The sequence below is a fragment of the Pseudophryne corroboree genome, chromosome 4 (genome assembly GCF_028390025.1).
Source record: "Pseudophryne corroboree isolate aPseCor3 chromosome 4, aPseCor3.hap2, whole genome shotgun sequence".
NCBI lineage: Eukaryota > Metazoa > Chordata > Amphibia > Anura > Myobatrachidae > Pseudophryne > Pseudophryne corroboree.
The window spans coordinates 504,172,158-504,195,848 of record NC_086447.1 but is presented as its reverse complement, the minus strand read 5'-3'; the positions used below and the strand labels follow the sequence as shown (position 1 = coordinate 504,195,848).

Sequence of the window (23,691 nt, the reverse complement as noted above, 5' to 3'; positions counted from 1 at the left end):
AACAAGCTATCCAATTTACTATTGCCCATTACCTCTCTGAGAATTCTCCACAGAACATGTCAGTGTTTAATTTTTGGTGTGCCCTCAAAGCAGTACTCCGTGGTACTGCAATACAAATAGCAGCAAGACTCAAAAGGGAGTATCGAAAAAAAACTTGATCTCGCTGAACTTAAGGTTTCCTCTTTGGAGGTCTCTCATAAGAGTGACCCACATAATAAAACTCTTCTGAAAGCGTTGCATGATGCTAGAGATGAGGTAAATTATTTTTATTTAGCAGAGGTCCACCGCAACATACATAGATTAAATCAAAAGTTCTATGTATATGGAAACCGAGCCAGTAAGTTAATGGCTACAAATTACGGGTTAGGAAAGCTAGGAGTAAGATACATACTATTTACTCGGATAGTGGAAAGAGAGTCCATGATCCTGACGGGATTGCAAAAGTCTTTGCAACTTATTATTCTAAACTTTATAACTTAAAAGATGATAGCTCTACCTTTCAACCTACGAAAGGTGATATTCAGGATTTTCTTGATAGTCTCGAGCTCCCTTCGCTGTCTCTGGAGTCGTGTATGGTTATTAGTTCCCCCTGGACCTTCAATGAGATAGAGGAAGCTATAGATTCTCTACCTGCAGACAAGACACCAGGCCCTTATGGATACCCTTCAGGTTTTTACAAGTCCTTCAAGGACAGTTTGGCCCTGGTGCTGCTCTCAGTATTCAATGAAGCTTCAGAGATTGGTAGCTTTCCAAAAGAAATGTTGGAAGCTCAAATCGTAGCCATTCCCAAGCCAGGGAAACCCCCTACCTCAGTACAAAATTTCAGACCAATTGAACTCAGATCTTAAAATATACGCTAAAATGGTTGCTAATCATATTAGCCCTTTTCTCCCTTACCTTATTAGCCCTGATCAGGTTGGCTTTGTGCCGAACAGACAGGCTCCAGACTACACGCGGAGGGTGATCGATATAATTGAATACTGCTCAGCACAGAAAGAACCTCTTCTAGTTCTTTCATTAGACGCCAAGAAGGCATTCGATAGATTGCATTGGGACTTTATGAGGTTGACGTTAAAAAGTTTGGCTTTGCCGGACGGATCATGGACTCCATCCTAGCACTATATTCCATGCCCTCGGGTTTATGTAAATGGAAGCACCTCTCCGAGTTTTAATATCACTAATGGCACATGACAGGGGTGCCCTTTATCTCCTCTTATCTTTGTTCTGGCAGTGGAACCCCTGGCTGCTATAATTTGATCTCAAGATTTGATAAAGGGGCCAGTCATCGGAGGTGTAGCACACAAAGTAAGTTTGTTTGCAGATGATGTATTATTATGCTTAACGAACCCCAAGGAATCTCTCTTAGCTCTGCACAACGTTCTCCATCACTACTCAGAAGTCTCTTATTATAACCTTAACACTTCTAAATCTGAAGCCCTTCCGTTTAATATTTCCTTAGACGTGATCTCCAGAATGAAAGAATTATATAGATACGCCTGGCAGAAGCATTCCTTGAAGTACCTAGGAATTAATTTGTCTGGGGAGGATGAGTTGATTGACCGTAATTTTAACCCCCTTATTAAAAGCATTTGCGGAGCTGACTGGGGAGTGGATGATGCACAAAGTTTCTTGGCTAGGTAGGATTGCCGCTGCTAAAATGGTCCTCCTCCCAACTAATGTATTTGTTCCGCGTCATACCGAGGCCCCTCCCTAAACTGCTATACATTAAATTCAATCAAATTATGACCAGGTATGTTTGGAGGGGCTCACGACCGAAAGTTGCTAAAAAGACCCTGATTTTACCCAAGCATACTGGTGGCGTTGCTTTCCCTGACATAGAGATGTATCACATGGCTTGTATCTTAACTCAAGCTAGGGATTGGTTTGAAGCTGGGAACCCGAAATCATGGGTATTGGTGGAAACCCATTGCATGCAGCCAGTCGCGCTCCCTGATTTATTATGGATGCCTTTTTCTGTTGTGCGAATTGGGGTGAGGTCTTGTAAATCTGTTGAAACCACTTTAGGAGCATGGCACAAATTGGTAACATCTTCAGATGAGATAACTTTACCGTGCTCGTCTCTGTCACTCGAATCCCTCTCTTCACTAATCTTTAATATTGATTTGAGCGATTGGAGGAGGAAGGGCCTCTCCTCTCTAGGTGATCTATATGCAGCGGGTTCCGTGATGTCCTTTTCTCGACTCCAGGAGTAATTTGAAATAAGGTCTCAAGATTTTTTCAAATACTTGCAGGTGAGAAGTTGGCTACACTCATTCCCTACATTTTACGGCACTAGACCCTCCCTCCCAGTTTATATTAAGCTCCATCTGGTGTCCCCAACGTATAGGGGCGGGATCTCGTTGTGGTACAAACTCCAGCTAGCAAACATCAAAAGGAGTAAATTAAGGGCCCAGAACCTATGGGAAAGGGACCTAAATAGAACCTTTTTAGATAAAGAATGGGATGACCTATTTAGATCTTTTTTTACGATTTCAAAATGTATTAACCATTCTGAAATGTTTTTTAAACTTATACAGAGGGCTTATTTCATTCCAGAAAAACAACATAGAATCTGTCCCTCACAATCCAAATTATGCTGGTGAAAGTGCGGTTATACAGGAGACATCTTTCATGTTTTCTGGAAATGCCCTTTACTCGGCCATTTATGGAAAGAAGTTTTTCAGTTGATTAACAAGGTCCTGTGTTCAAATATTCCCCCTGACCCTGCTCTAGCGCTATTCCATCTATACACAGAACATCTCCCCCCAGTCGACAGGTATGTTTTGGGACATATCTTGGTAGCTACTAAAGCCGTTATTGCCCAATTATGGAAAACAGATACTGTTCCTTCATTGACGGTCATTCAACAAAAAGTTCTTAGGCATTTTATTTACGAAACAGCTGAAGCTAGATATTCATCTTCTTCACCTTCCATTCTCACGAAATGGTCCAGCTGGTCCACATATAATGCTGGTCTAGCTCATCCATTTGTGGCCACCCCGCTAATTGATTTGTCAACGCTATATGACTTATAACCTCCTGTATCTCCTTATGCTTTCTATATTATTCTACTTTTATTCTTGTGACCTTCTTAGAAGACTATTGTAACCTAATGTTTACCGGACCAAGCGTATGTTATAACAATTCTGGTATCTGATTCTGACCCCCCCCCATGTTTCCCCTATTTCTTCTTTCGGTTTCCCCGATTTATGTGTAAAAATTTTCAATAAAAATGTATGTTTAAAAAAAAAAAAAAGAAGTGGTTCTGCAGGAACAATTAGAAGCTAAACCCTCTTACAATGGTTGAGATGGTTGTGGATTTTAGAAGGGGCTTGGTTTCTGTGTCCCCACTTGTGATCGATGGCAATGTTGTGTCTATGGTTGACTCTTTTAAGTTTCTGGGGTCCACAATTGCACGAGATCTTAAGTGGGGTCCCAATACCGATGCTACTGTTAAAAAAGGTTCAGCAGAGAATGTACTTTTTATGTCAGTTGAAAAAGTTCAATCTTCCCAGAGATGTGCTGTCTTTTTTTATTCTGCTATAATTGAGTCTGTATAGCTTGGTTTTGTTTAGCTACAGAACATGACAGGCTTAGGCATCAAAGGGGTTGTGAGAACAGCAGAAAGGATTATTGGGGCTGATTGTCCATCTGTTCAGGAATTGTATTTGTCTTTGGTGAAGAAACGGGTAACTAATATTATAAGGGATCAGTCGCATCCTGGCTGTTCCCTGTTCCAAATGCTTCTGCATTATGTACTATAGAGCACTGCCTGTAAAAAACACTAGATATTGGATTTGTTTTTTTCTGCAAGTGGTTCGCTTGCTCAACACTTGAAAAAAAGAGTCTAGTTCTGCATCAGTTTTTATCTATAAGAGGGTACTGTTTTAAGTTTTTGAGGTACATTTTGATCTATTATTGTATGTATTGTGAATGTTAATGTGTGTGTGTGTGTGTGTGTGTGTGTGTGTGTGTGTGTGTGTGTGTGTGTGTGTGTGTGTGTGTGTGTGTGTGTATGTATGTATGTTTTCTGGCATGCAGTTGACTGGAGACAAATTCCGTGCACATGGAGCTGTACTTGGCCAATAAAAATTCTGATTCTGAAAGATGAGTTGGTAAATGCCAGCGAACAACTGTTGGTGTAACTTGCATACATGGTGACACCCACCATTATAATACTGCTGAAAGTGAATATTGAGACCCCTTGTGGTTCAGCTGTTGAAAAAGACAATGGCGCTTAGTGGGATAAAGCTGCCTAGATGTTTTAAGGTGAAACCCAAACACCTATAAAACACAGAAAAATAAACAATGATAAAAACACCTCAGGCGCTACCACATAGATTTCAGATGTAGTGATCTTATATTCAATGTCCAATCTTCTCAAAAATAATTGTCCTTAATCAGAAATTGAACTCCAAAATTAAACTTCCTCCTTCACAAGAAAATTGGAAATTACTTGTAAAGTTTTCTCAATCCACATATATAAAAGAAGAAGGAGGAAAATATGGTGCAATACTGTTTCCAGATAAAGATATTTTCATTTATATCACCTTTAAGATTGTACTATCCATAAAAGAATAAAAGCACTTCTTTACAAGACATTGCTTCAATAGAATAAAAGGCGTACTGTGTTTAGCTCCTGGCAAGGAGCAATAGAGTAAGTAAATTACATTGCACGTATGGCAGGTAATAAAATCCATTTATAAGGAATATAAAATCATGGATTTTATTACCTGCTATACGTGCAATGTAATTTACCTAATAGAATGTATGTGCGGCGTGATTTATATAGGACGCACTTCCAGGGCATTGAAAACACGCATGGGGGAACATAGCAGGAATATAAAAAAAGGTCTAGAGTCCCATAATTTATCAAACCATTTTAAAAACACAGATAATTGCTGTACTAAAGGAATTAAGTGGTTTATGGGAATACAACAGGTTAAAATTAACTGAAAAGAGAGAGATCAAGAGAGAATGTTGGCAAGAGCTGAGATGATGTGGATTCATATGTTTGGGACCATCGTTCCCGATGGACTTAACAAAGAGTTTGAAATCAAGTGGTTCTTGTAATTAGAATGTCTTCCCTTGCTTCTTTATTAATTAATACCATTGATTAATATAATTTTTTATAAATTAATAACATTTTAACATTATTTTATTTACACAAGTGAAATATCATTATGTCATGCTAAACGGTAATATTGTGGAACGCGGAAATGAGGTTTGGAATGCAAAAGGCTGGAGTAGGCGGGGTAGATTCCGGTAATAGAGTATACGTAATTCTGACTCACTGAATAAGGAAGCGGAAATAATGTTCCGTGGAACGCAGGCCATGTCCGACGGAACTCATTGACTAGTGAGGAAGCGGAAATTAAGTCCCATGGAGCACGGGCTACGTCCGGCGGAATACACGGATTAGGGTGGAAGTGATGTCATGTGGAACACATGACGCACTTCCTATCAGGCACGTGTGCAACACACAGCGCACCGATACCAATCTGCATGATTTTTCTACAATATATGATTGGGTTTACAATAAATAGGATTGCGACAACGGTGCCCATTGTCAAGCAACATACAGAGCAGGACCAACCTGCTAAACAGAGTATATAATTGGAATGCCCATGTATGTACATTTGCCCCTTGGGATAGAGTTCTTGTTTTGATACCCACAGTGGAAAGCAAGTTTTTGGATAAATGGCAAAATCCGTTTGAGATTAGGAAAAAAACTGAATGAGGTTAGCTATAAAGTGTCACAATCCTGACTAAATTCCTCATGTCTTGTGTATTACCTCTGCCTCCACTCATGCAGTTCAGCATATAAGGTGCAGTCTGTGTTACTTGCTGATTAGCCACTGGTGCAAGAACTTCTCTGTGTGAGTAATCTGCAGGATCCTGTGTTCAGCAGCTGGTCTCTCTGCTCTTTATGCCCAGCTGTCAGTGAAGTTGATATGTGCTGTCCCTGCACAGCACTCTCAGCATTTTGTGTATAATCCTAAATGCGTCTCTCTGCAGAGCTCTGGTTTCACTCAGTATCAGGATTCACACTGAATGCCAGAGTTCCCTCCAAACCCAGGCAGGGACACAGACATGTTGGATTAAGTCAGTAGACTCTCCATAGTCAATCTGGACGCTGCTCTAACAGCAGCTGACCATAGTATCTAGTGACCTCATGTTCAACCCTATAAGTCCCACTTCCTGACTGGCTCAAATTGCCAGTACAACTGTCTCTTCTCCTGAAGTAACAGATCTGTACTGAGCTCCCAGGTTCTTTTCAGCTTTCCGGTTCCTAACTGTTCTGTTCCAGTCTGGTAAAAAAAACAAGTCTCTGTTACCCTTGATACATCCAGTTTACAAGAGAGTAGTGTCATTCCGGCCGCACCCCAATCAGTACTTCAGTTCCAGTCCAGTCAGCACGCTGGTTCCAGTCCAGGCAGCACGCTGGTTCCAGTTCAGTCAGCACGCTGGTTCCAGTCTGGCCAGTATTCCGCTTCCATTCCGCTTCCAGTCCGGTCTCCATTCCACTTCCAGTCCAGTCTCCATTCCGCTTCCAGTCCGGTCTCCATTCCGCTTCCAGTCCGGTCTCCATTCCGCTTCCAGTCCGGTCTCCATTCCGCTTCCAGTCCGGTCTCCATTCCGCTTCCAGTCCGGTCTCCATTCCGCTTCCAGTCCGGTCTCCATTCCGCTTCCAGTCTGGTCACCTGCTGGTTCTAGTCCAGCTCTAGTTACATAACAGTTCCATTCCGGCTCCAGTCCGGTTCCAGTTCCATTACAGTTCAGTTCCAGTTAATTCCAGTTCTACTTGGCTCTCTAGCATCTGTTCCTGTACAATAATGTTTTACAATTCAGGGCATGCTTTCAGGCAATCCACTTCCAAGTCACCAACATCATTCTCCAGTGCCAACCTACTATACCAGTATCTATGATCGCTCTATGAGCAAGAGCTGGATCAAGCCTCCCAGCTTCATCCATACTCACATAGTACTAACTTCAAGACTCCTTGCCTACCCAAGCCAGATCCAAACTTCTTAAAGTATACCAACCAAGTAAAAGAAAGCCTGAACAAATTTACCTTGTTAACCTAATTAAACCCTGGAAGGATAGGGTAGCCCAATCAGCTGAACCTTACCCACCAGTAACTTCAATCCCCACTGTTCCTGAAGTAAAGGCATCATAGATACTGCTAGCTACTCAAAAGAACAAGGCTAAAGAATTCCTCATTAGGAACAGGAATGTGTTCTCAGCGCAACCCAGCCAAACAGACATAATAAAGCATGACAATATCAGAACCAGGGGTCAATGTAATCATAAAGCCATATCAAATTTCTGATGCACAATAAAAGGCTGTCTCTAAAAAGATTAAGAATATGCTAGAATTTAGTGTCATCGAAGAGTCCAACAGTGAATGGTCCAACCCCACACTTCTAAATGCAGTTTGATGCATACCCCATGCCCCACGTGGATGAATTGATAGAAAGGCTAGAAATCTCCCCACACTGGACCTGACAAAATTGCGGAGAAAGCACAGATTAGAATAGAATACAACATAATGGAAAATCAAAGCACCATTAATGTTTTAGGCTATGGAAAGAATAGAATAAGATAGATTTATGAAGCCAAAATATACAAATAGAAACAGCGCTTGAAGAAAAAGTGTCACTTATTCTATTACAGTTATAAAAAAAACAAATCACATAAAAAATATGAATACGTATATCACATATAGACCACCAGCCGTTATTAACACTTTAAGAAAGTAAAAACATATTGGATAGCGCATGGCTCTCCAATCCTTAATGGATATTTCTCAAATGTTCTCCAATTCAAACTTTTAAAGGTCTTGAGGTTATCTCTATATAAAATAGGCCACATATGCATTCTATAGTGTAGATTACTTTTTTGTACTGCAAGTAATAAACTCCTTAACTTCGAAGTTTTTACCATTTTTCTATCATGGATTTTCATATTACCCTTAAATTTAATATCTTTGCAATCCACACATGAGCCACATCTGTAAAAGTCCTTAGACTTTATACTAGATTGTGGCTTGTAGGAGGAAGGGCACTTCTCAATTGGCCACTGGGTATTGAGTTCAACCAGTTTGGATGGTGACAACTGTTCCTTTTAATAGAACATTGAGAATCTGTTGGTTTGGCAAAATTATTGGTTTGAGGAACATAATTTTCCACACATCTAAAAATGTAAATTATGTTGTACTACTATCAAAAGTAAATTCAATATTCAGAGTGTTATCCTTGAGATAAGTAAAAAAAAGCCTTTAAAGATTACTATCCCTCACTCCAAATTAAAGCACACATCATCTATGTATCAGGACCAGGACCCCAGGTTCACTCTATGGGGATGTTCACCCCAAACATAGTTGTTCTTCCATGCGCCCATAAAAATGTTGGCATAACTTGGACCTGGTCCTGTTAACTAGATGATGTGTTTTTTATTTGGAGTTGGGGAAGAGGAATCTTTACAGGCATGTTTTACTTATCTCAATGACAACACAATTATTTTAGATGTGTCTGCAGATGTGTAAAATTATGTTCTGCAAACCAAAAATGTTACAAAACAAACATTCTAAATGTTATATTAGGAGGGACTGTTATTACCATCTAAATTGGCTAAACTCAATATCCAATGGCCAATTGAGAAGCCTAAAATGCAATTGTACGAAAGAGGGTGTCTATTAACAGGCTGAAATTCCTGTCTTGTGGCTATGCTCCAAGATTGGTGACAAAAGCAGCAGAAGTGGTCCCCAGAGAACATGTATTAAGTCCTAAAAAATGTGAGAGTGAAGATAACCAGTTTAAATTTTTTGAGTGGGCCTTTATTATAATGTTCAATAGCCAATACAAGTTGTTATAGAAATCCATCTAGAGACACTGGAATATCTTTTAAAAGATCTTGTGACAGACTCGTATCTTCCAAATAAATGTAGATGTAGTTATAGGTGAGTACTGAACAATAGCTCCACACTTGTGAGAAGTGCCCTTCCTCCTACTAAGCCACAATCTAGAATAAAGTCTAAGGGCTTTTACCGATGTGGCTCGTATGGGTTGCAAAGAGATTAAATTTAAAGGCAATACAAAAATCAGTGAGATAGAGATAAATGGTAAAAACTTTGAGGACAAAGAGTTTAATATGTGCAATACAAAAAATGTAATCTACATCATAGAATGCATATTCTGTCTATTTTATATAGGGTGATCCATTATAACCATTAAAAGTTTGAATCTGAGAACATTTGAGAAATATCCATAAAGGATTGGAGAGCCATGTGCTATCAAATCACTGTAAGAGGGTACACAATTGTTCTCCATTAGCCATCAAATGCTCTTTGGGTAACCAATAGGTTAAAGGCCACTGGAGGCAAAGAAATTTAACAAAACAAGTAGCTAAAACCGAAATGAGAACCATTTATGAACTAGGGACATTACAACCAGGAGGTTTAAACCTCAACTTTGAGGTGTACTGGTTTTATGTGAATTGCACCTCTGATTAGAGACACAGGGGATTGCATGGTGGTGAGATAAAACTTGGAACATTTTATTCTACATCTACCAATATATATGTTTGTTGTGAGAGGCAGAGAGGTTCCTGCATTAGGAGGAGATGCAGGCCCTGACATGCCACATGGAGCATTATGGGTTTGCTCCAAGGTAGGTTGCTCTTAGCTTAGACATATTGTAGTAAGGAGCCATTATCATGTGGCTCCTTGCTGGTTAATCTTAGACCCAGATTGGGGTAATGGAGGTGTGAGGTGTGGTGCCTCTGGACTGGCTGAGCTGGATGGACTTAGTGTGGCATACCTTTACATTCTACTAACACTTTTCACTTATTAATTTTTTAACACTATTTCTCTATTTTAATTGCATTTCATTTTTGTATCACTTTCTCTATAGCTTCGGCTTCCTAAATATTAATTTATTAACACTATAGTTTTTTCACTGGTATGCTACGCTGGGCTTTCTGGCTTATGCTGATGTTTTGGGGTGCCACACCCTGCACCTAGATATAGCGCTAGGGACCCCAAATATACAGAGACGCCTTGATGCGGCTTTGGGGCTTATTCACACATTTGCGCAAATATGTGTAATGAAGATCTCTGAATTCTATTATTATGTGGAATTTATATCTGGTTACGGTTATCATTCAGGGTGCTGGGGGAAACAAATGCCTTTTTTTCTAACATTTTATTCTATCCATGCCTATTTGTACTGTATACATATATTGTTTGTTATTGATTCCTCCTGTCAATAAAAAAAAAATTTAGAAATTAAACTCTGGTACAATGTTGATCATAAACAGTATAACATGCGCTGTTTTATGATTATATTATATGTGTTTAGGAATCTTAGGAATTCGGATTTATATTTATGTCAAGAAACTCCCTCACTAATCCGATGACTCCACAATGACAATAATATCATTGCTGCATAAAAAAGAAGTATATCAAATGTCCGAGGAATAATAGAGTTACCGCTGGGAGAACTAAGAATGTGTACGAGAATATTTGGAAATAGATTCCCCGGTAGGTATGGCCATCAACCACCGATGATTCCTAATCAGCGATGGTTTATGGTCAATGTCAAATGTTTTTCACATCGATAGGAGAGAATCAGATGGCTGTGATTGGCCCGATGGTCATTCACTGAAATAATAGGGATGACCATCGATGAGTGAAACAATTGATGCTGACCATCGATGGTCACTCACAGTTTCGCCATCAATGCTGAACACACCAATTGCTATCCCTATTCCCCAGTGACAGGTGATGATTTGTAAACCAGTGAAATAATAACAGTGATGACCGGCCTGGAAGCCTATGGCAACAGGATCAAATATGCAGACAATAGTAATGCAACTGATGACAGTGAACTTAGGCAATAGTAGCTCCGCAGATTGGTCTGGAAACCAACAGCAAAAGATTCACACAGTCCGTATATATTCACAAGTCCACAAAGCCAAGCAAGGTAAAAACAGGACACAGTTTGTAAATAGCAAGCTGGTTGTTTTAAGTGCCAGATGGAATAGCACAGTGCTGAACGCAGATAAACAACGCACAGGTGAGAATGGTAGGTAGCACCTGGAGAGAGTCTCTTACTGCATGCAGAGGTGGAAGCTGACTGTGGAAGCGATCCAACTGCAATAATTGATAAAAGGATTTGGGCGCATCCTAGTCGGAGATGGAATATTGTGGGGGCAAAAGAGGCCAAACGGGGGTGGCATCGCTGAAACTTGGGCGTGGTGTTGGAGTGATCGCAGATATGGCGGCGGGTCACCTGTGTGCACCGGCAGGAGGCAACCACAAAATCTACTATGAAGCAGAAATTGCACTGCGATCGCAAGTTCTGCTTCATCAAGGTGAGGAGGCAGAAGTCAGCATGCTTGGTAGCCTTGTCCTGCGATAGGCGGCCCCCAGCATGCGGACAAAATGATTGCAAATTCTGCTAGTTAGCAGAATTGCAATCATTACTGAATTAGGACCTAGAAGCGTAACTGCTTTGAGCAAACTCTTCATATGTACTTTCATATCAGTTTTCTAGATACACACAGATTTGCAGTGGTGTTGACTGGAGCCAAAAACAATTGTGTTTTTGTTTTGTATTTATATATGATATTAATATTGCCCCACAGCTGGTACCATGCATAATATTGATAAAATGAATATATATGGGCGTATTTATTAACGGTTTATGTTGTTATGTACCCCATTCAATTCAATGTCAAAAGCTATTGATATAGAAACAAAGAGTAGGCTTAAAGCTGGGAGAATAGGAAAAAAAGTTATCCCCAATATATGCTTTAAATATGTAACTATGGGGTAATTCAGAGTTGATCGCAGCAGCAAATTTGTTAGCAGTTGGGCAAATGACAGTTAGATTTGGGTGGGTTCTAGACAGTGTTTCTGTGCAGGGTAAATACTGCCTGCTTTATTTTTACACTGCAATTTAGATTTCAGTTTGAACACACCCCACCCAAATTTAACTCTCTCTGCACATGTTATATCTGCCCCACCTGCAGTGCACATGGTTTTGCCCAACTGCTAACAAATTTGCTGCTGCGATCAACTCTGAATTACCCCCTATGGACAGAGAAACTGCAATTCTGAAGTTTCTACCAAGTCCGAGATTGTATCACTAATGCTGCTGGTCTTTGTATTATGTATCCAGCTCCTTAATGCTTAATAAAGCACTGAGCAGCAACCGGGATCCGTTCAGGATACGGGCGTTCGGGATCCCGGTAGTTGAAATACCAATGCTAGAATGTTGACGCTGGCATACCGACATTTATCCAAATGCTGGCGCCGGGAATCCCGAACACCAGAATCCCGATCGATCTCTGCCCTCAGCGGTAAGTCGCGGGATAGGGGGGAGGTTAATTTTAGACTGTGGGGGGGAGGGTTAGGATTAGGCTGCAGGGAGGGGCGGTTAGGGTTGGGCTGTGGGGAAGGGAGGGTTAGGCTCTGGAGAAGGGAGGGTTAGTCACCACCAGGGGGTGTTATGGTTAGGCTGGGGGGCTGGGGGAGGTTTGGATTAGGCTGCAGGAAGAGAGGGTTAGGAGATAAGGTGAACATACTTACCCGACCAAGGATTATCTGCATAGGGATGCCGGTGTCTGTCAATTGACCGCTGGCATATCGTATATGTATTTCCAGCAACCTGACTCTGTATCCTAATTGCACATCTAAAAGTTTAATCCAACAAGTGAATATACAGTATTACTGTATGTAATAGGTATGTGTCTCGTTCTGCAGGTATTATTGGGGACTGGAAAAATTTGATGACTGTGGCACAAAGTGAGAGAATTGATGAGCTACTTAAAGACAAGTTGGGGGATCTGCCAATCACATTTATCTGGGACATCAATGAGGAAACGGAATCCTAACCAGATTCAGGATGACAAATGACAATTATAATCATGATCTAGTTATCGCATTATTGGATAACAAATTAAATAAATGTGAATAAATAACCATATTTTACTCATTTTCTTTTGTTGCAATATTAAATTGAAATTAAAAACAGATTCTAAAAAATTATATTGCAAACAAAAGTGTGTACTTCATTTCATATTATACTGTTGATTTTACTGCACAAAACACATATCATATATAGAACTGATGGTACTTTGTTATTAAATGGATCTTTTATTGCTGTTATTTGGTATGATTTTTATTTTTATCATCATACTGTTAACTGTGTTTCCAAAATATCTTCCTAATAAACCATACGATTTTGTTTCTAGCATTTAGATTTGTATTTAACATATATATTGGTAGATGCTCAATTAGCTTAGTGATATCATTCAGGTGCTCAAAAGGGAGGGGTATTTCTAAGCAAGAAAAAAAGGCATTTGTTTCCCCCAGCACCCTGAATGATAACCGTTACCAGATATAAATTCCACATGATAATAGAATTCAGAGATCTTCGTTACACATATTTGCGCAAATGTGTGAATAAGCCCCAAAGCCGCATCAAGGCGTCTCTGTATATTTGGGGTCCCTAGCGCTATATCTAGGTGCAGGGTGTGGCACCCCAAAACACCAGCATAAGCCAGAAAGCCCAGCGTAGCATACCAGTGTAAAAACTATAGTGTTAATAAATTAGAATTTAGGAAGCCGAAGCTATAGAGAAAATGATACAAAAATGAAATGCAATTAAAATAGAGAAATAGTGTTAAAAAAATAATAAGTGAAAAGTGTTAATAGAATGTAAAGGTATGCCACACTAAGGCCATCCAGCTCAGTCAGTCCAGAGGTACCACACCTCACACCTCCATTACCCCAATATGTGTAACGAAGATTTGTATTTAACCAAATACCAAAAGTAATGCTTAGCATAACTTGGCCACATAGGTTTGGTGCACATCCTGATGCTACTGAAAATGCATTTCTGCTGGGGAAATGCAACCCGAGACAAATCCAAAGTGTTGATCATCAAAAACGTACAGGACAGTAGCGGAACTAGTGAGCAGTTGGTCCAGGTGCAACAACCTGCTGGGGCCCCCAAACCAAGGTCTTTTTGCGCGCCAAAGGTGTGCACCCAAAAGAAAATGTGATGCCCCACGGGGAAGATGGCAAGGCCTAGCAGCACACAGGGCATCAGTATTGTTCATGTACAATACAAAATAGTTTTCAATCAAATCAGGATAATCCTGATTTGACTGAAAACTAGTTTGCATGGTACATGAACAATACTGATACCCTGTGTGGAGTGTGTGCTATATACGTAGGGAATGGGTCAGATGGCACAGGAGAAGTGTAAATGGGTTGGGCTTAGATTCTGTAGGGTCTTTACTTACCTGGGCCCATAGCCCAGCTGCAGCAATTGGAGGGCAACTCTTCCTGTCCTCCTTGTTTTTTCGCGCCGGAGCTGGTCATAAGGTTGTGATGTCAGATTCCCGATTTTGGTGGCTAGAGCAGGACGGCTTCAGACAGGAAGAGCCTGGAATTCTGAGAAATTGGGGAGGAGAGGGGAGGGCATCATATACTACAGACAGCATTAGTGACCGATATATATATTACATATAGCACTAGTGACTTCATATACTACAGACAGTATTAGTGACGACCATACACTACAGATAGCATTAGTGACCCCCATATACTACACACTGCATTCTCATAAAAAAAATCTTAAAACAGTATAATATATTTATACAGTGGGGTTTGAAAGTTTGGGCACCCTAAAAATAATTTTAATGTGCTAAAAGGAGCCAAGGAAAGATGGAAAAATCTCCAAAAGGCATCAAATTACAGATTAGACATTCTTATAACATGTCAAAAAAAGTTTGATTTTATTTCCATCATTTACACTTTCAAAAGAACAGAAAACAAAAAATGGCGTCTGCAAAAGTTTGGGCACCCTGCAGAGTTAATACATAGTATCTGAGGTTGAAAAAAGACAATTGTCCATCGAGTTCAACCTATTTGTGGTCTCCTATGCATGATGATTTGACTAAAATTTCTGACTGATGCTGCTGTCAGCCGTTACATTTTATCCCTATTTATAGTAACTATAATGCATGACTATGCACCATACCCCTGGATATACTTATCCATTAGGAATTTATCTAACCCATTCTTAAAGGTGTTGACAGATTCCGCCATTACAACTCCCTCGGGCAGGGAATTCCAAACATGTATTGTCCTTACCGTGAAAAAGCCTTTACGCCGTATTTTGCGGAATCTCCTCTCCTCTAACCTGAGCGAGTGTCCACGAGTCCTCTGTGTTGATCTAACCAAATACAGGTCCCGCGCAAGCTCTGTGTATTGTCCCCTTATATATTTGAGGATGTTGATCATATCCCCTCTTAGTCTCCGCTTTTCCAATGTAAACATGCCTAGTCTTTCAAGCCTTTCCTTGTATTCCATCGTCTCCATGCCCTTAATTAGTTTGGTCGCCCTCCTCTGTACCTTTTCAAGCTCCAGGATATCCTTTTTGTAGTACGGTGCCCAGAATTGTACACAGTATTCAAGGTGTGGCCTCACTAGTGATTTATATAACGGGAGTATAATACTCTCGTCCCTAGCATCAATACCCCGTTTTATGCATGCTAATATCTTATTAGCCTTCTTTGCTGCAGTCCTACTTTGGGTACTACTGCTTAGCTTGCTATCTATGAGGACACCTAAGTCCTTTTCCAGTACAGAATCCCCTAATTTACCCCATTTAGTAGGTAGGTGTAATTTATGTTCTTGTTACCACAGTGCATTACCTTACACTTGTCTGTGTTGAAGCGCATTCTCCATTTGGCTGCCCATGCTTCTAATTTAACTAAGTCGTTCTGAAGAGACTCGGCATCCTCCTCTGTATTTATAGCCTTACACAATTTGGTATCATCTGCAAAAATTGACACCATGCTCTCTAGACCTTCTGTTAGGTCGTTAATGAAAATATTGAACAATAGCAGTCCTAATACTGAGCCTTGCGGCACACCACTTAGCACTTCAGTCCAAGTTGAAAAATATCCATTAACCACAACGCGCTGCTTCCTATTATCTAACCAGTTTTTGACCCAAGTGCATATTGTGCTTCCTAGCCCTGATTCTTGTAGCTTGTACTGCCCCCCTTTGGCAAGTATCACAGCTTGTAAACGCTTTTTGTAGCCAGCCAAGAGTCTTTCAATTTTTGTTTGAGGTATCTTCGCCCATTCTTCCTTACAAAAGTCTTCCAGTTCTTTGAGATTCCTGGGCTGTCTGTGACGCACTGCTCTTTTAAGGTCTATCCATAGATTTTCAATTATGTTGAGGTCAGGAGATTGTAAAGGCCATTGCAAAACCTTCAGTTTACGCCTCTTGATGTAATCCACAGTGGATTTTGAGGTGTGTTTAGGATCATTATCCATTTGTAGAAGCCAGCCTCTCTTTAACTTCAGCTTTTTTACAGATGGCATCAAGTTAGCGTCCAAAATTTGCTGGAATCTTATTGAATCCATTTTACCTTCTACTCGTGAAATGTTCCCTGTGCCACTGGCTGCAATACAACCCCAAATCATGATTGATCCACCCCCATGCTTAACAGTTGGACAGAGATTCTTTTCATTAAATTCTGTGCCCTTCCTTCTCCAAATGTACCTTTGCTCTTTCCGGCCAAAAGGTTCTATTTTAACCTCATCGGTCCACAGAACTTTATTCCAAAATGCATCAGGCTTGTCTATATGTTCATTTGCAAACTTCAAACGCTGATTTTTGTGGTGAGGACGTAGAAGAGGTTTTCTTCTAATGACTCTTCCATGAAGACCATATTTGTACAAGTATCTCTTTATAGTGGAATAGTGTACCACAACTCCAGTGTCTGCCAGATCTTCCTGGAGGGATCGTGCAGTCAAACGTGGATTTTGACTTGCTTTTCTCACAATCCTGCGAGCTGTTCTGTCTGATATTTTTCTTGGTCTTCCAGATCTTGCTTTAACTTCCACTGTTCCTGATGACTGCCATTTCTTAATTACATTCCGAACAGAGGATATGAGCATCTGATAATGCTTTGCTATCTTCTTATAGCCTTCTCCTGCTTTGTGAGCATTAACTATTCTCAGTTTCAGTGTTCTACACAACTGCTTAGAGGAACCCATGGTGCTGATTGTTGGAGCAAGGTCAGATGAGTCTGGGCTTTTAAAACTTTTGAGATTGACATCACCTGGTCTTTCCAGATGATAATTGAGAACAATCCATGACACTGCCAGGTCTCAGCTGTCCAAAGGGGGCAGTACAAGGTATTAACTCTGCAGGGTGCCCAAACTTTTGCAGACGCCATTTTTTGTTTTCTGTTCTTTTGAAAGTGTAAATGATGGAAATAAAATCAAACTTTTTTTGACATGTTATAAGAATGTCTAATCTGTAATTTGATGCCTTTTGGAGATTTTTCCATCTTTCCTTGGCTTCTTTTTGTACATTAAAATGAATTTTTGCCTGGGGTGGCCAAACTTTCAATCCCCACTGTATGTATTTTATATATACTGTACAGTGCCCTTCTTAAATTTACAAAAGCCAACATGTAGAGAAGACAAAGAAGGTGGCACTCAAAACAAGGAAGAAAGGAAGAATTTGTTCTATGAAACGTCGACACTAAACACTCATTGTTACTGAATTTATAGACTCAAAAACACCTACTGTTTCATATATATATATATATATATTACACACACACATACATACAGCAGTGGGGCAGTTCTCACGGCACTATTAAATATGCAGAGACTCCAAGATAAATCCAATGTATTAAAATGTCCCAAGGCATTTAGCTTGGAGTCTGTGTGTTTAATAGTGCCATGAGTGCCACTCCACTGCTTTATATACTGTATAATATTTCAGTGAATGCCTGTAAAAGGAGGGCACTGGGCCAAGCAGATTATTAGCTTTCTTGTGTAACACACCACCTAAGGTGTACAAACATGGAACGGCACTCCAGGGTTGATAATGATGCAACTTTACTTCAACATTTTGGGACCAAACATGTGCCATCTTCAGGATAATACCACTTTTCACTGCGTAGCTAGGTTGCACCCAAAAGCCATATATGGGTGCTTCTCATGTCCAACGTTGCCAAGTTGGTAATGTTATGGTTGGCTCAATTGTTCTTATAGTGTGAATGGCCGACCCTGCTTACCCATTCACACTACACCATGACCCAAGTTGAACTCTCGGTCACTATCCAAGTTGAAATACCAGGTTGCTCGACCCAGGTTGTTTCAACAGGACCCTTTCAGACCTCCCAGCAACCCGGGTTGCTGTGTGCTCATGTTCAATAATTCGGGTTATTGCTGGCGGTCAAAAAGGGGTATTGATGTGATGAGACAGGCTTGGTTGCATAAGCAAGATGCATTATTTGAGGCAAGGGCACAAAGGTGGCTGACTACTAATAATGAGCTGCTCATACATATACATACACAGTGTTACACATATAGAACTACACACACACCATATGTAGATCTACACACAGACATACATACATACATACACACACAGTGCATACGTATATATGTTTACACACACACATAATTTGCATCTTCCCCACTTCCCCCCAAAACATACTTTGCATGGCTGCTGAAATGGCTGGCTCCAGCTTCCTGGTTCCACTCTAAGGGCCACAGCTTCTGTCCCTCCTCCCAGCATTCAGGCCAGCAATGAGAGAGTCAGACAGCCACAGCGGAGAACGGCCACTTTGGCCGGGCCATCCGTGTATACAGCACTACTATGTCTGGGGGGAGGAGCTGAGAGGATAGCAGCACCCTCTTTGCCTCTGGCCAGGGCAGCCTCTCTGACCTGGGCACTGGCGGTGAGTGCAGTGATGGCGGAGGCATACAATGAGTCAATGTGACTCATTGCAATGGCGGTGGCGGTGGGCCTCTTCATTGTGATGGGCCTCTGCATTGTGAGTGGCCTCTGCACTGACGCTAGTTCCACCACTGGTATAGGAGAACAATCATCAGCGGTGCAAGTAGAAAAAATGTCTCAGTGGTACTGTGCCAAAAATGGGTGTGGCAACGTGCCACAAAGGTCGTGACCAATGAAATCAGGATTTTGGAACTTACCGATAAATCCCTTTCTCTGATTCCACAGGGGACACTGGAGAGCAGTTACAGTGGGGGATATACTGTAGTAGTAGGCAGTAACTGGGAGCTGGCACTTTAAATTTTATCAATGTGACTAGCTCCTCCCCTACTATATCCACCAACCCACTCTACTAAAACTGTGCCCGAGGAGTACTAGAAGAAACCAACGTTAAAGCAGAGGAGGTTAATTAAGTCACCTAAAACAAGGTAACACCAAGGAACTTGTGAACAAACAACTGTGAAGGAGGCAGGAAAACAGCGCTGGGTGGGCGTCCAGTGTCCCCTGTGGAATCGGAGAAAGGGATTTATCGGTAAGTACCGAAATTCTGATTTCTCCTTCATCCACTAGAGGACACTGGAGAGCAGTTACAGTGGGGACGACCCAGAGCTCCCATGACGGGTGGGAGAGTGCTGAGAGTCCTGTAAAACTGCCCAGCCAAACTGTGATGCAGAGGCTGCAAAAGTATCAAACCTGTAAAACCTGATAAATGTATATCGGCCTGACCAAGTGGCAGCGCAACATAAAGTAGTCATGGAAACCCCGCGGGCAGCCGCCCATGAGGGTCCCACAGAGCATGTAAAGTGCACCGAAATGGAAGACCGAGGTTCTTGAGAAACTGCCAAATAAGCTTAACTGATGGTAAGATGAATCCAACGAGCTAACGTCTGCTTGGAAGACGGCCATCAAGGATGGGCGGCATCATACAGAACAAATAGGGAATCAGACTTTCGAATAGCAGAAGTCCTATCTACATAGATCCTAAGCGCCCTGACAACATCCAAAGACTAGGAATCCGGTGAATCTGCCGAGAGGGCCGGAACCACTAGTGGCTGATTGATGTGAAAATCGGACACCACCTTCGGGAGAAATCACATGTGAGTACGAAGCTCAGCTCTATCCTCATGGAACACCAGGTAAGGAGGTCGGCAAGAGAGAGCCCCAAGTTCCGACACCCATCTGGCTGAAGCCAGAGCCAGGAGCAGGACCACTTTCCAGGTGATATATTTCATCTCCACCGACTCCAGAGGCTCAAATAACGGAGACTGTAGAAAAGAGAGGACCAGGTTGAGGTCCCATGGAGCCGTCGGAGGGCGAAAGGGAGGCTGTATTCAGAGAACCCCTTGAAAGAAGATCTAAACTTCTGTCAGCAAGGCTAATTTCCTCCGGAAGAAAACAGAAAGAGCAGAGACCTGAACCTTCAGTGACCTCAGTCTCAGCCCTGCCGAGAAACCCGCCAGCAGAAAATGAAGAAGGCGTTCACACCAGGCCACATAAGCTTTCCAAATGCTATAATAGTGAGATGATGTGACTGACTTCCGAGCTCGGTGCATAGTAGGTATAACCGTACGAAAAATCCCCTTCCTCCCCAAGATGGCCTTTTTAACAGCCATGCCATCAAACGTAGCCTGCGTAAGTCTGGATAAATAAAAGGACCCTGTTGTAGTAGATCGTCCTGTAGTGGTAGGGGCCAAGGCTCCGCTACTGACAACAGGTGTAGGGCCGAGTACCAAGTCCTGTGCGGCCAATCCGGAGCCACTAGGAGGACCAGTACGTTTTCTCTCTTTATGTGTTTCAGAACCCGAGGTAGTAATGGGAAAGGAGGAAAGAGATAAACAAACTGGAAGTTCCAAGGAGCTGTGAGGGCCTCCATGACTGCTGCCACCGGGTCTCTCGTCTGAGAGTAGTAAAGAGGCAGTTGATGGTTCAGGCGTGACGCCATGATGTTGATCTGTGGTCTTCCCCACCGGCGGACCAGCTGACGAAACGCCTGAGGATTGAGTGTCCACTCTCCTGGGTGCATGTCCTGGCAGCTGAGATAATCGGCCTCCCAATTTTCTACCCCCAGAATGAAGATTGCCAATAAGGCCAGAGCATTTTCCTCTGCCTAGCGGAGGATGTTGGTGACCTCTCTCATCGCCGCACGGCTGCGAGTGCCGCCCTGATGGTTGATGTATGCCATTGTCGTGGCATTGTTGGACTGAACTCTGACTGCCCGACCATGAAGCAGGTGATCTGTCTAAAGAAGTGCTTTGTACACTGCCACCAATTCGAGTATACAGTATATGACCAGCACCACCTGAAACCGGTGTTCCGGGGTCACAGCCCCCCACCCTCGCAGGCTTGCGTCTGTGGTGAGGAGAGTCCAATCCCAAACACCTAACTGTTTTCCTTCCAACAGGTGAGTCGAATTAGCCACCAGAGGAGAAACAATTGTTCCTTTGGAAACAGCATCACCCACTGATGAAGAAATAGACGAGATCCTGACCACTGATGTAGGAGACACAGCTAGAAGGGCCTTGAGTGCAACGGTCCATATGGAAGGTCATCGAACGCCACCACTATCTTCCCCAGGAGGTGGGTACACAGATACACCGATACCCAACGATTTCGAAGGACCAACCTCACCAACGTCTGAAGAGAGGATCTTGTCCTGAGCAAGAAAAATCTTCTGACGAACCGTGTCAAGGATCATCCCCAAGAACAGAAACCATTGCGAGGGGCATAAGTGAGACTTCGGGAAGTTCAGGATACACCCATGCCGAATCAGAAGGTCTTGGGTTATCTGTATATTTTTTTTAAAGCAACTGGTCTGCTGAGTGGGCCTTCAGTAACAGATCGTCCAGATAAGGGACAATCGTCACTCCCTGCACTCGAAGTAGGGCCATCATGACTGCCATGATCTTTGTGAACACTCTGGGGGCTGAAGAGAGACCGAACGGAAGGGCCTGGAATTGGAAATAAGCGTCCTCTATAGCGAACCGGAGAAAAGCCTTACGTAGAGGCCAAATGGGAACATGTAAGTAGGCATCTTTGATGTCAAAGGACGCTATGAACTCATTCTGTTCCAAACCGGCAATAACAGACTGAAGGGACTCCATTTTGAATCTGAACATTCTCAAAAAAGGATTGAGATCCCTTAAGTTCAGAATTGGCCTGGACGAGCCATCTGGCTTTGGTACGAGAAACAGGTTTGAGTTATAGCCTTGTTTCCGTTGATGTGAGGGAACAGGGACCAGCACTCTTGCGGACAAGACTTTTTGGACCGTCGCCTGCAAGAAGACGCTCCTGTCGTCGGAAGCTGGCAAACCCGTGGTGAAGAAACATTGAGGCGGTTGTATTTGAAAATCAAGTTTGTAACCGTAAGTGATGATATCCCTGACTCAAGCATCTGGACAAGATTGTACCCAGACCTCCTTGAAATCCCACAGACGAGCTCCCACTCTGGGGTTCCCTAGGTGAGAGGGATGCCCTTCACGCAGTGGGTGTGGTGGAAGACTTACCATCTGGCTGGGTTGAGGCCATTGAACCTCTGCCTCTACCTCGAGAGCCACGGGTGATGGAAGCTCCTCCCCTGGCATGGCTTTGAAACCTGGAAGGGGCACGAAAGGACCTGTATAGTTCTGTCAAGGAGCTGGAGCAGCTGTAGGAAGATAAGTCGACTTACCCCCAGTGGCATGAAAAATCCAGGTATCAAGATCCTCACCGAACAGGACCTCGCGCATAAAAGGCAACGCCTCTGACCTCTTGGATTCAGTATCCGCCTGCCATTGCCATAGCCAGAGATCTCTGCGGGCCGAGATAGCCAAAACGGAAATTCTGGCTCCGAGGATACAGACGTTCTTGGAGGCCTCACAAAGATATAATGCTGAATCGCAAATATGTTCTGCCAAAAGTATCAGCTGATCAGGAGGCAAATTGTCACACAAACCTGAGGACAATTGTTCCATCCAGGCTTCCATAGCCTTGTTGACCCAACAACCTACCTGCGCCAGGCGATGTAAAACCCCCGCCACCGAGTAAATCGTCTTCAAGGTAGTCTCAAACTTTCTACCTGACGGTTCCTTCAGCGAGGTTGCTCCTGAAACCGGCAGAACTGTCTTTTTGGACAGATGAGACGCGGAGGGGTCTATAATTGGAGGGGTCTCATATAATTTTCTGCTATCTGCCGGAAAAGGATAGGAAGACAAAAAATTTTTTCGATACCTGATATTTTGCATCGGTGTTTCCAGGCTGCCATCAGGAGCGCATCCAGTTCATCAGAAACTGGAAATGTCGCTGTGAGTTTTTGGTGCCGAACCTTGAAGGACGTGAAGTGCCCTGTTCCGGCTCTTCCACCTTTAACACCAAACGAATGGTTGTAATAAGCGCCTCGATACCCTAAGCCACTGGTTCAGATTCCTCATAAACCTTTTCTTCATCTGAATCCTGTACATCTTCCGCCTCCTCCAATAGAGGCATATCCACGTCAGAGTCGTGTAACACTAAGGCTAGCAACCTCTTTTTTGAAACCTGAGAAGGTGAAATTAAGGACGGAGTTTGGGAAGGCATCATTGCCTTATAGAGCCCGTCAACTGATCTTGCCAGGGACCGAGCCTCTGCTGGTTCAGGCTCAGGGTTCTGGACAAGGTGTTGGGACCTGGAAGCTTCTCTATCTTGATGAGAAGCCTCTAGTTCCTTGGTTAACAGAGACATTACCTCCGTAAGCTGAGTAGTCCAAACAGGAGCGTCCTGCAGCTGCTGTGAAGGATGAGCAGATGGCTCAGACCCACAATCCTCACATAACAGGGAATTTTCTGACTGTCACTGTGTGAACTTCGCAGAACATTTTTTACATGTGAAAA

The 23,691-nt window shown here is 42.5% G+C and overlaps 1 protein-coding gene across 1 annotated transcript in view; it reads left to right on the top strand.

The window, feature by feature from the left end:
• The window catches only part of LOC134909859 (amine sulfotransferase-like), a 190,499-nt gene extending 177,325 nt beyond the window's left edge, over nucleotides 1–13,174 (top strand). The window contains exon 6 of the mRNA XM_063917189.1: nucleotides 12,770–13,174. Within this exon, the coding sequence (XP_063773259.1) occupies nucleotides 12,770–12,900 (131 nt within the window). The 3' untranslated portion in view covers nucleotides 12,901–13,174. The remainder of the gene's footprint in view (nucleotides 1–12,769) is intronic.
• The last annotated feature ends 10,517 nt before the right edge of the window (nucleotides 13,175–23,691 follow it).